This window comes from Aythya ferina, assembly GCF_964211825.1.
Source record: "Aythya ferina genome assembly, chromosome: 17".
NCBI lineage: Eukaryota > Metazoa > Chordata > Aves > Anseriformes > Anatidae > Aythya > Aythya ferina.
The window spans coordinates 6477800-6491182 of record NC_140316.1 but is presented as its reverse complement, the minus strand read 5'-3'; the positions used below and the strand labels follow the sequence as shown (position 1 = coordinate 6491182).

Below are 13383 nucleotides of genomic sequence, written 5' to 3'. Positions count from 1 at the left end.
CGCAAGTGCTCTGCCTCTTACTGCAGCCGCGGGAGGAAGCGTGCTTGGGCCTCGCTTGTAAAAAGAAAAATAACACTCAGAAAGTAAGAAGTCATCAACAACAAGCTGGTTTTTTCGCTTTTGATTTGGCCATGTAAAGCACGTTATCTGCTAGTGCTACAGTACCAAAAAAATCTGGCAACAAAGAGCCCACTGATTCCTTAATTACAGATAACAGGGTGCTCAAGGCTGCAGCAGGAAGCGGAGACAAGACATCAAAGCAAGTGTTACAGGAATAGCCCATCTGAAGAGCACTCCATAACCTTCAAGAGATCCAGTTTTATAGCATTTCACTGAAAATAAATTATAGTTCCAGCAAATACACGAAGGCCCTTCAATCTGGCAGAATCAAGACTAGGATGTTAGTAAGGTTGTGTAGGTTAATTCACTCCAGGGATGACAGAACCAACACTGTCCCACAAGATATTTGCTGCAATCTGCTTTTAGGCATGAATTGCACGATACGAAACTAACACTTCCCAGATTCCCCATTTGTCTACATGTTATTCTGTGAGCTGGCCACATCCTGGTATGAGCACAACTAGCCTGAAATACTAGGAAGCGTTCAGCCAAGGCCTTTCTGAGCAAAGAAATGCTTCTGTGTGTGAGCATCATCTGTTAACTAGGGACACTGATTGTCAGAACACTGTGAAATAAATGAATAGAAATGTTACCTAAAAACTTCATCGTTATTTACCCAGTTTGGTCCTCAAGGGCCACTGAAAACATGGATGCATCAGTAAACAGACATTCTTTACGTTCATTTATGAACATCTGAGAATAGTTTTTGTTTGTTTACCTGAAGAACAACTCAGCCCTCAGTTATTTCCAAATTAAAGAAACCAAAAACTCTTCATTTCATGCAGCCACAAACCCAGCAATGCCAGATTGATCAGTTCCTTTTCACAAGGTACACTATAAAAACTCTATTCACTTGGAAGGGCTTCCTGTTCAGGGACGTGAGTTTTGGAAGCGGCAGCGGAAACCGCGCGAGAGGAAGCTCTCCACCAGGACAAGCAAGGCAAACATCCCGGGCCTTACACAGGTCTGCAGGCACCGCTCAAAGAGCTGCCTAAAAATTTCCACGGATGTTCCCTGGGTAAAGCGTCACCTGATTATGGCAAACGTCAAGACTGCCAAGTGTTACACAGGCTGCCCTGTACTCAGGCGTGGTGCAAGAAGGGCACACACGTGGCTACGCCTGCTTCCTGCTCAAAAGGTGCTCAGAGATCAGCTCTTACTGGAACATGCACAGCTCTGAATGGTTAAAACTGCTCTTCATCCTTCTGGTTAATTACAACGATTAGCCAGAAGTTTCAAAGAAAGGGAGGAAAAAAGTTTTAAAAAGCCCCAGTCTGGCTGTCTGAGGTACTGCTTCAGTTCTTCAGAATGCTGTTGGTGTCCATGCTGGGGGACTGCACGATTGTCCCTAGCCCTGTGCTGTTCCCATCGCCGTCAAGTCTTTGAAGTCTGACACATGGAAGCTGAAAAATCAAGTTTGAAAAAGCTGAAACCAACACAAAGCACAAAGCTCCAGAGGCTGATGACAGTGAAGCAATCAACACGCAAAACAACAGGAATCCTCCAAACAGCTCTGAAGAAGGTGCTGTCCTGAACCTTTCTCGAGAATACCAGAAGCTGGAAGTCAGAACTTCCCAAAGAGTGAGGGTTTAAGAAAAAGCCAGATGCAAAGCCCACAAAAAGCAGCAAATCATGACCTGCGGAATGGAGGGGCTGAATGAAAACTAAGGAAATGAAGTTAAGGGATGGCACATCCTGCCCTTCCAAACCCCAAGCAAACAAACAAAAACCCACCGCAATTCTTGAACGCAGCCATTGCAGACAAAACTGGTCCATTGTGGAATGAAAGCATTTAAGAAACTTAACAACAAGTCTTTTGTAAACTCAAGATAACCAAAAGAATTGCTAAGACTAGACTTCAATCTGTTAAGTAAAAAAGGAAACCTTCAGCAGTAGAAATATTTTAAAGGAGTTCTACTTCACTAAATTTAGTTACTTAAAACATTTTTCCAATAGCTTTATGCTTTCGGGAAGGAGCTTTTTCCTGAACATCATTATGAAAAATTCCTTCATATTACCCTGTGGAGGAGGGCAGGGAGGAGGAAGCTGGCAGACCAAAGACTGAAGAGGAGGATACCTCCCCCCCTCCCAAAATTCACCCCGTGTGATTACATTCATTTTCCTTCTGATATGCCACAGATAATTCCCCACACCAATCAAATGTGTCTACCAAATTATTTACTGCACAGCTGAGCTCCTGGTTAACACAACGTTAGATATAAAAGATGTAGGCACATTTCAGAAAAAAAGAAAGCTTTTTTAAGCTGCTTCCACCCTATCAGCAAAACTAAACACAAAGACTGTTTTATGAAGAAGGGTGGAGCACGACCACTGTCCCTCAGACTTGCCACCACATTTTACCTCGGATGAGGTCACCCAGGGGCTGTGCAGGACTGGAATTGCCGATCTGACCGCGGGAGCTGTCTGTGACATCACACAGCGCCCGGTGCCGGGCCGGCCGGCCGCTCGCCCGCGGTTCCAGCAGCTCGGGCAGCCACCATGGTGCGCGGCCACACCACCTGCCACCACGCATGATGCTCACCAGCACCAGCTCACACAGCTCCCCAAAGCTCTCCCACCATGGACGATGCTGCGGTGCTTGAAAGGAAAGGTTACAGCCTGAGCGCCACGCTGGGAGAGGGCTCGTACGGCAAGGTGAAGTCAGCCTACTGCAACAAGTTGAAATGCAACGTGGCCGTAAAGATAATCGACAAGAGGAAAACTCCCCGGGACTTCCTGGAGAGATTTCTGCCCAGGGAAATAGCTGCTCTGAAACGCTTGCACCACCCATCGATCATCAAAACCTATGAGATCTTTGAGACATCAAATGGGAAAGTGTACATCATCATGGAGCTGGGGGTGAAGGGAGACCTCCTGGACTACATCAAGATCACGGGAGCCATGAAGGAGGACTTTGCTCGTTTAAAGTTCCAGCAGCTGGCTTCTGCCATCAAGCACTGCCATGACTCAGACCTTGCTCACAGGGACCTGAAATGTGAGAACATCCTTCTCGACAAAGACCTAAATGTCAAGTTGTCAGACTTCGGCTTTTCCAAACCCTTGTCTCGGGATGAAAATGGGAGAACTATTCTCAGTAAAACCTTCTGTGGGTCTGCTGCATACGCAGCCCCTGAAGTGCTGCAGGGCATTCCTTGCGACCCCAAGATTTCTGACATATGGAGCCTGGGCGTCATCCTCTATACAATGGTCTACGCATTAATGCCCTTTGATGATTCCAATGTTAGAAAAATGATCTATATTCAGAAACAACACAGGATTCCCTTCCCCAAGTCAAAATACCTGACTACAGAGTGCAAGGACCTTATTTACCACTTGCTCCAGCCCGATGTATCTCAGAGGCTGTGTATAGATGAAGTTCTGAAACACTCATGGTTGCAGACTCCAAAATCCCAAATCCCAACCTCTCCGTCAGCTGCAGAAACTGGTGAGTGTTCCCAAAACCTGCATGACAAAAAGCCTGAGCACAAACAGGAAGCCAAAACCCACCCTGCAGAACAGGAAGGACAGAAGGAAAATGGATCCTCTTAAAAATCGGTCCAACTTGTGAACTGCTGGTTTTCAACTTGAGCTTCTCTGAACCCTTTAAGAAACACTCCTCATCTTTTGCTTTACAAAGTATAGAAACACAAAATACAGTGCATCTGCTGAGCTGAACGAACACTGCTGTTTTAAAAGGCCTGTCTGATACGGTTTGCAGGGACCAGAAGTTACGGTCAAAAGCACATCAGAAAACTTTCAGGTCACAGTGCTGCTGACTGACACATTTCTCACACGTTTCTCAAGTTTCTGATTATACCAGCTGCAGAATTCAGTAAGTAACAGTGCAGGTTATTAGGAAGTGTGAATTGATGTCTGGAACCGCATGCATACTTTTTTCACAACATAACAATTCTCTTGACAGGTCCATTGTACACTCAGGAGCATCAGTTTGAACTCCACTTACATTAAACAGAAGCCCTCTAAAATTCTGGGTCATGTCTCAATATATACACGGTTATATCCTCTCTTCTGCAAAGCACAAGACCAAAGAAGTTTGACAAGCAGGAGGAAAGTCCAGTCCAACCTTTTAGGAAGGCTTACCATGTTTTATAAATAGATATATCTGTACAGAAATGTATTTAAACGCATGGCCATCTTAAAAAAAAAAAAAGAAATATATCTTTAAAAAATTATCGCTGTTTTCTAAGAGTCCAGACTCTTCTCTGCCACTGCAGGAAGCATCCTTACAATACAGCAGCCCCGTGTAACACATCCGTGCAGTTCAGAGGGAAGTTATACCACAGCAGGAGATATTTTGCCTCCAAAAGCACATCACAAAGCTACTTCAGCCACATAGTCTAGACCTGGTCCCAGATCTAGTAACTGCTGCTTTCTGCTCTGGCAGCTGTACCTAGATACCCCTCACTACTGATGGCTTGTGACATCCAGCTTGCAGCCAGCTAAGCACAGACAGTTCACTACTGCCTTGCTGATGACTGGAACATTTAGAAGAAATCAGATGCCTTCCTTCTTTTAGGAAGCTGCAGTAAATTGTCTGTGATCGATGTCGTGTCTTGAGATACTGGTGTCTGAGATACTGTCCTAGACTGCGGGGTGCCTGTGGGTGTCTGAGGCCCGCTTGCAGGGGTCTTGTAACCCGGCGTTCCCGTGTGGGCTGGGGAAGGAGTATAGCTGGCTCGCAGGGCTTTGTCAGTGTATTTACTTGCAGTCCTGTTTACGAGTCGCTGCAAGGCCGGTGACATTGCTGGGCTTAGTCCTTTTGGAGTGAGGCTGGAATAGAAAAGACAGTTTTAACAGATTTTACAGTAAAAAATTGCCATTTATCAGGAATACTATCGATGCTTCCATAGGAGAGCTTGGTATCCACTCCCTCCACTGACCAGACCCACTGGCTGCAGAGGTCTTTCTGCCTGCAGGTAAATGCAGCCTGTCTCTCTAGAGAGAGAAGTAATGGAGAAACATCCAATACCCCTCCTAAACGTGACCAGCTCAGCCTGCCTTTTTCCTTTGAGCCTGTACTGTCCCTCCTGTGACTGAGCCAAGCAAACCGTATCGCATCTCCTCTTACTGCAGTGAGGCGAGACACTGGCCAGGTGCGCTGCCTGGGTGGTGTGGGGCAGGAGGGAGTACCACAAACCACCACCACACACCTTCCCTTGGGAATTGAGTTCCTTCTTAAAGCTGTTGGCTTGCCTGTACCCCTTCTGCTCCCAGCACTCTTCTCATCCCTCCCTTTCTGTGTATGTTGATTTAAACCTCATCAGAAAACACCCCTTCCCAATTCCGCCGTCAGAACAGAAGTCTCACCTGGCCAAGTTTTCTGTGACTTTTCGAAGAGCCTCTTGCTTCTTTGCTCGGTTTTTAGCTGCCACTTCATTGGCCATCTTGAGTCCTAACCTCTCACGACGCCCAGGCTCCAGGATCTATAAATACATCACACAGTTTATTTGTCAAGGCACTAGCATGAGTGCTGCGTAGTGAGACAAAGCACCTCCACGGTTGGATTGCAGCTGACAAGGGCCTAAACCGGGGAGGAGTGGGATAAGCCCACTCTTCTCTGCTGCTACATAAAAGCCAGAGAGGACACAGAGACCTTCAACCTGCCTTTGCAAGTAACAAAAATGGTAAAACCAGTTCAGTCAAGGAAGCAGCCATTACCTCTGGCATTTCCTCCCTCCTGCTGTCTCTGGTAGACAAACAATGTCACCTGTGTCTTGCCTAGCCTGGCCCGTAGCCAGCCGGCTCTCAGGCAAACACAGCCATAGCTAAACACAGCAGGAAAACCAGTCAAGGACTTTGACGTCTGACAAAACAGAGGCACACACAGAAAATTACACCTTCCTTAAACTAAGGAATCTCAGACAACTCACATTCAATGACACCAGCAGGAGACAGGTGGCATACAGAGTCAGGTGCCTTTAGCAAAGCCAGAGTACCTTCCCTACCCTCAAATGATACAGCTGCCTCAGACGGTGACAGACAGAAGATCAAGACAAAATAAAAGCTTATGATTTCTGCCTGTTCATACATTAAAATCAGAGAAACCAGGCACCTCCAAAAGCCCCTTCATCTGGGCCCAACATCGAACTCTGAGTCTCACTCTCTTGCCAACTGTGTGTTCCATCTCAGGTACCTTCACTAAGTAGCTTTCACGTGCATCCATGTCCACCTCCACCCTCCAAGCAGAACCCAGGTTATTAGTCTCAAGGACTGGAACGCAGCCCAGAGATGTGTCACACATCCCACAACAATGTTAATCTATTAGTTACTTGCTTGTCTTTCTCTTCTTAGTCCATCCCCACAAAAAAGAAGGACATCTTAACTCCTGACGTAAAATACCTTGAAAGCTGGCCCAGGTGTTCGGTCCACATATGGCGTTTCCGACCCATCCAGACGCAAAGGGGTGGTTTCGATTTCACCCCACGTCATGAAAGGAGACTCATTCACACCTAAAAACAAATTTGTAAAGTCATTCATGCAGGACATTTGACTATTTGGGCAGTACACACACACACACGCAAAAAAAAAAACATCCGGAGAGCCAAATTATGAAATGAGGCAGATTTATCAAGACACAAACGAGCCCTTCTCCTGCAGAGGAAATCACAGCCCATTTGAACAGTGACATGTTGTTCCCATTAAAAAGGCATGACCTTAAACTCCCAGGACCGCTTGTGGCTGTGACACCCTCTAGGTTACAACACCCAAGCTGTTCCTTCCATGTGTTTATTTTTCTATCCGGTATGCTTTTGCTTAGTGAAATTTTTTTTTTTTTATGGTCTGAAAGCTCCTTCAACACGGGGAACTATTTAAAAATAGGGAAATGAGTAATGTATGTAATAAGCCAGATGTACTCGCAATTCACCTTGAGGTTAGCCTGTGCCAACCAGTGACAACATCTTGCCTAACAGAGCCTATTCTGTAGTTGTAGCTACGAGCCCAGCTAAGTCACCGGCTAGAAAATCCGGCTGTCCAGCATCTAGGAAAGGCATTTACAGTGAGGAAAGGAAGCGCGTTCCACATGCCACCTACAGGCCTCTCAGATGAAAAGCCTCACTGTGCTCACCTTTTAGCACAGTGATAAAAGACAGGGAAACCCACACTGGTGAAGAACAGCTCAGAATTTGGATACCGTATCTGAAGTAGAAGAAAACCACCAGTATATTCTAACTAAAAGTATCCCAAAGCTTATACAGCTGAACAAAATGATCTGTTACACGCAAGTGTATTAAGATGAAAAGAAGAAATAGGAAGGAGGAAAATACTATGTTACAGTGTGAAGCCAGTGAGATAAAATATATCCCTATGCGCTGGGCTGAACCGTCACACAACAACCTACAGGACACATGATCAGGAACGCTCTCCACTTTGTAAAAGGACCAACTGAACGTGTTGGAAGGGTAATGTTTGAATTTCTGTCTTTAAGCACTAGAGAAGCCTCACCCAGAGATTAAAAGAAAATAATAGCAGCCACTGAACACCAGGTGTAGGTTGCCTAGGATGGCTCACCCCTCTAGAGGATTCCTGTGCAATGGCAGAGCAGCTTGCTCAGAGTCTCTGGTACTGCGTGACTTTTAATCACTGCATCAAACTGGCACACACGGTACACAAGTCACCAGCACATGAGGCACATACAGCCTTGCCTCCTCATCACAAAAACAGCACTCCAGTGCTGAACAAACAGTACATCAACGAGTGCAGCAGCAATCCTCTTATATCACAGGGAGAAAAAAAATAAATAAATAAAAACCCACCACCACCAAAGACCCAACAACAACAAAAATTCTTACCAGGGGCAGGAGAGGGGGTAGCCACAAATCCGTATCCGTTCACTTTTGGAGACTCCTGGGGTATCAGCTCTTTCCCATCCGGTCCCACTTTGCCCTGTTTGTACTAAAATAATAGAAGACAATGTCATTCATCTGTCTTTAGAGAAAGGTGCCAGTCAGCTGTATCAAGCACACGCAGTTCTCCTGGCTGACAAACATCAGAGAGCAGTTTTAAAAGGCTTAGGTCAGAAGCAGTAAAATTATCCAACCTGAGCATTGAGGGCTGCAGCTTGCTGGAGCTGGGATTTGCTCACGGCTTGGCTAAAAGGGTCCTTCACAAAACGAGTGTTTCGATGGACAACTTCCCTGGGCTTCTTGAATGTGTCTTCCTCATCAGGTACACCTGGAAAAGCAGAAGTCTTTTATGGAAGGGCTCAGGTACCACCAGGATACGATTTGTAACACAAAAAAGATAAGTTAAGATCAGTGTTTTTTTGTTTGGTTGGTTGTGGTTGTTTGTTTTGTTTTTATTAAAGAAAAGAGTCAACTATATTTTCTTTTCTCTACTTCATTTTTTTGTAGAAATTATCATTTGTATATTTATAGCCAGAATGGAAGCTACAAAATGATGTAGTTTTCTATAGTAACCAAGGGACCAAGAAACAAAAGGTGCTTTGAGAAGCAAGGAATGAATAAAGATGACAGAAAAATGCTTATAAATAAGATAAACCAAACCAGAAAGATCTACGGCTCCTGTAAACAAGCACTTCTGTAACATGTTCAGTGATTGTGTTCAGTGACAGAACATGCTCAGGCTTTGCAATCAGAGGCAATGAAGCAAGATCCCAGGAACGGGGCGGGGTGCAGAAGACTAACAACTGCACATCTCTGAGCTCCACAGAATAAATAGCACAGTATCACCAGAAAGAGCTGCTCTGTCACCTACAGAAGTGCTGTAAGCACTGTTTGGAGTCAACCCACCTAAACCAGTGCATCTCCTGAGAGACTTGCATGCCTCACCTGTTGGATAATACATGAGGGTGTTTCGAGCAGTGTACTCCCAGGTCTCCAGCCCAGCTTTCACATTCTCCAGGGCTTGCTGCTCTGCTGAAGGAAGTGCCAGGTTTTCATTTCGTCGCTGGAAGAATGTAAATAGTAATAATAATAAAAATAAAAAAATAGGTATGAAACAGACTCCTGCTATCTTTTAATCAGGCATATATATTACTTGGAGAGCTCAATCACCAGCTCAGCCACGTGCCCTAACGCACTTCACACCTGCATAGCATCAGTTCCCTCTCTCTAGCAACTGGCACTTGAGAAAACATCCTGTCCCGTAGGTGAGCTTCACAAACGAAAACTCCGTATGAAATTCTGGTATAAAATCAAGTGAAGACTAAAGACTTCTCAGAAAGATTAATACAATTACATCTTGCAACAACACTTAGAATGGTTCAACCTTTTTCTCTAGTAATCAAAATTAAAATGAAGCCTTCGTCACTAAAAAAGGGAACAGCAAGACATGCTATGTGTCTAATATCAAGGCAGTCTACAAGGCCAAAGAGAGTAACCCTGGGAGAATCTTTGTACCATCCCAGTCTCACGCAAAATGTATTAGCTGACATAAGAAGTAAGAAAAGAGCAGAAACTGCCTGAATACTCAGAGAACTGGTAAGCTTTTCCCCAGGAATACAGCTATGGAAGTACTTGCCATATTGACACTATTACCTGCATGCCGGTACCAGCACAGTAGCATCACTAGTAGTTACAAGAAGCTAGCAGAATACAGTCAGCCATTGATAAGTTACTACACTTTTTATTTTTTCCACACTAAAATTCGACAATACTACCAGAACGATTAACTGATATCATCCAGAGGTATCATCCACATACACTTATAAAGCAGCATCATTGCTGAACACATCAAACGAGGCCACAGCATCTGCTCCACAAGCAGGCGTGCTGCGCAAGGAAGAGCAAGGTCTGAACACACAGCGTTGCCTGACAGGAAGACATGGAGCATCAGCACCAGGCTGGCTCTGACAACCTTGCGTTGACCCAAAACAATCCCTTTGGGGATGTTCCGCTGCCTGCCTTTTAATTCTGATTTAAAGCATTCTAGCCAAGAAGATGCACAAGGATACACAGAGGGTATTTTTATTGTAACAGGCTCTGAGGCTTCACATTAGCTGGGATTTAAAAAAAAAAAAACAATGCAAGCTTCACTTATGTATTAGTGCCAAAATTCATTCAAAAGGCATTGCAGCTGAGATCCACATTGACACATCTGGCAACAGTGCGAGCTACTCACTACTGATCTAGAAAGACTGATGTGGCAGCCCCAGAACAGCTCCTGTATCTCCCATTAAGCTAGCTGACGAAGACAGCACAGCCAGCCACAGTGTGTAGTATTTTACATCAGCAGTTGAACAGATTATTACTGATAATAGACACAGAAAACTGAAATAAGAAAAATGATCCAACTGCAAATTATAAATGGTTAATGGACAAACACGGGGAACTGTACTTCAGCTGCTCGCTTTGATATTGCTGCCTCTGGAAGAGACTGCCAGGAACACTCACATGTGTACCTGGTGCTGTGCTTCCCAGGCTCAGAGCCCCAGGAAGAGAGAGATCTTCAGTGACTTACATCACTTTTATCACTGAAGACTATCCTTGTATTACAGATGGGAAAAACAGGATTTCAAAATGAAGCATTCAGCTATCACAGAAGCCAAAAAACTCAGGCTTAGCTCAGCTTTAGATGTGATCACTCCATGCACCTTCTATCAAGTTCTTTCTATTCTTATTGAATAATTCAGTAATTCTATTCTTATTCAATAATTCAAAATTCAATAATTCAACAGCCCCATACTCAAAACCAATGAATTCTCCTCTGGATTTACAGCAGCTTTTGAAAACAGAAGGTAAGATAATATATTACTTATTCAAGCAAGAAATACAGCAAAATGTTGTTTCTGTGTTGTGTCATTTTGGAAAAGCAGCGCTACACTTGAGCCATTTCCTTACCTGGGTGTACTCCTCTTCTGCATTGTACAGCCACGCATGCTTGACTTTCTCCTTCTCTTTGGCCACTTCCATGATCTGCTCAAACGAAGCATTATCTTCGCTTGTGTGTTTTGCTAGGAAGCTGTCCAAATTGGGAAGTGCATCTTTATCATCTTTTTCTGCTTCTCCTAACAAGAGGAGGAAAAAAGCCTGAGAAAGGTTAATACCTCCCTTTCCATAACAGACCTACACGTAACTCCTTGTCCCTTCTGAGAGCTAGCCTTCTACTGACCCACTAATAATTAAACATAGTCAAAAAAAGTACATACATGCAGAGTGGTAGAATATTATTTTTTTAGAAGACAACCAATTTTCACATAAAGGCTTCTACAGCATTTATAGTTACTTGTGTTAAAGGGAAAATGCACAGGCAGACAGCTGCTAGCAGACGTCTATAGTAAACTATACAAACATCTCTACCCCTACTACCATTGCTTATTGACCCTAATTTCAGGTGACACAGGAAAAAATTACTGCTTTGAAAGAAATAAGCTGAATTAAGACTTTGCACAGCCCTAACTCATAACTGAGAATTCACACACCCGATATGAAATGTGCATCAAGCCCAACTTCCAAGTGATCATTTTCACTTACTTAGAAGGTTAAAAGAAACTGCTTAAACATTGGCTAAATACCCGAAACCTTCCCAGGAGACAGAGCTCACAAGTATATGTTCCTGCTGCTGAAGAATTCAGCTACAGGAACATCATTCTCCTACCTTCCTCTGCAGCTTTGATGCCAGCTTTGGATTTATTTCCCAGTGGAAGACCACCTGGATGAACTTCTGGGGTTTCAAATGTAGCTGGAGTAACATCTGAGACAGAAACAAGAAGGTTTACATGGTTACCAGAGCACAGAACAGGCCACTGTCCGTGGTATCTTGCATCACGGTATGGGTCACGTACCAAATATGAGTCACAGAAGACGTATCACAAGAAGACTAATTTAATTAAAAAGTTGTGAAAAGACTACAAAATAGTCTTTTCAATACTGTGCTAATCACTGAACAAGATTTTGCTCTAAGACATTTTTTTCCTGCTGAGAAAAATACACAGGAGAACCAAGGCCCCATGTATTTGCCATCCTATGTACAGTTTTAACCAACAGAAGCAGCAGCATGAGCGTGTTAACAATCTAACCCAGGTGAGTGTTAGCACCTATGGTAGGGAAGGAAAGGAAGCCACTTGGTGAGGTGTGTTCTTTTGCCATGAGAAGGCTAGTTACCTAAACTGCGCAGCTAGAAGTCATCCAGGCACCGGGCTTTAGTTCAAACACAGCTGAACTCAAAGTGAAAGCAAATATACAGTAAGGCATCAGATGCCTGCTACACAAACCTCTGACAGTCGTGAACTTTCAACAACTTCCATCCTAAATATATGAAACTCTTCTTTATTTACAGTTGCAACAAAATCCCCTGAAACTATAATAATCACTGAGCACATAGCCTAGAGCTTCTGATACTGCGAGTCAGAACATGTAACTTTCCCTGGAGCACACGAGCTTGACAAAATGTGGCTCTGAGTTATGGTTACTCTGCAGCTGTTTCCACCCCCACTCCCCCAACAGCACTCCTTCTAAATGGCATTATTAAACGCCATCAGGGAGAAATTCAGCATTAGTCATCAGATATGGCTACTGCTGACTGCGGTATATGAAAGAATCAGGACTGACGTTACCTGGGACTTAAGACAACCACTGCCAGCACGAAGTTAGGTAAAAGAGCCATAATATTAAATATAAAACCTTCCACCTTAAATAAAGCTAATAAAAATAAAGATTCAAACAGTTAAGGCAGCCTTTTTTCTTTCTTGAAAAGTCAAAGCACAAGTGTGGGTTTTTTTGTTTGTTTGTTTGTGGAAGCCACCTACGCTCTCAGCATAAGCACTAGGGCAGCCCGGTGAGCGGTTCTTACACGGCACAGGGGTGTCCCTCGAGGATTTGCCCAGCGAGGAGCCAAACTTAATAGCGATTTGCCTCATCTTCTCCAAGTCACCGTTTTCCTCCGCCTCCAGATATTCCTTCTGCGCTCGCAGCTTCTCCACGTCGGGGAAGAAGTCCCGCTGGATGATCTTCTCTAGACTCTACACGCGGGGAGAAACAAACAACGCGTAAACGAACCGCGGGGACGCTGAGGGGGAGCTGAGGGGGCCCCGGGGCCGGGCCCAGGCCAGGCCGCGAGCAGCCGGGCAGGCAGAGCGCGGGGCCGGCCGCGCCCGCCGCGCACCTCGATGTACGCGTCCTCGTCCAGGATCTTCTTGGGGCCCGGCCGCGCCGCCGCCGCCTCCCTCTGGGCCGCCACCGGCACCAAGGCCCCGGCGGAGGCCGCGGGAGCCGCCGCCATCATGGCGCCTCCTCAGCCGCCGTAGCCGCCGCGCGGTGACGTCACGGCGCCCCCTGGCGGCCC

At 45.1% G+C, this 13383-nt stretch overlaps 2 protein-coding genes across 3 annotated transcripts; one reads left to right on the top strand and one right to left on the bottom strand.

Moving 5' to 3' along the window:
- Positions 1–106: 106 nt before the first annotated feature.
- Positions 107–13346, bottom strand: ESS2 (ess-2 splicing factor homolog). Of its 2 annotated transcripts, none has more exons than XM_084539261.1 (11): positions 13204–13346; positions 12892–13060; positions 11698–11793; positions 10941–11107; positions 8931–9048; positions 8180–8313; positions 7932–8034; positions 6481–6590; positions 5449–5564; positions 3628–4911; positions 107–1523 (listed from the first exon to the last, which is right to left on the bottom strand). In XM_084539261.1, the coding sequence occupies exons 1-10, from the start codon at positions 13321–13323 to the stop codon at positions 4626–4628; spliced, it is 1419 nt and encodes a 472-aa protein (XP_084395387.1). In that variant the 5' UTR covers positions 13324–13346; the 3' UTR covers positions 107–1523; positions 3628–4625. The 2 variants fall into 2 exon arrangements, with proteins under 2 accessions (XP_084395387.1, XP_084395388.1); XM_084539262.1 differs by having other exon boundaries at positions 10941–11129; positions 13204–13344.
- TSSK2 (testis specific serine kinase 2) lies at positions 1523–4342 on the top strand. The gene has a single exon (XM_084539267.1). The coding sequence runs from the start codon at positions 2701–2703 to the stop codon at positions 3667–3669; it is 969 nt and encodes a 322-aa protein (XP_084395393.1). The 5' UTR covers positions 1523–2700; the 3' UTR covers positions 3670–4342.
- Positions 13347–13383: the final 37 nt, after the last annotated feature.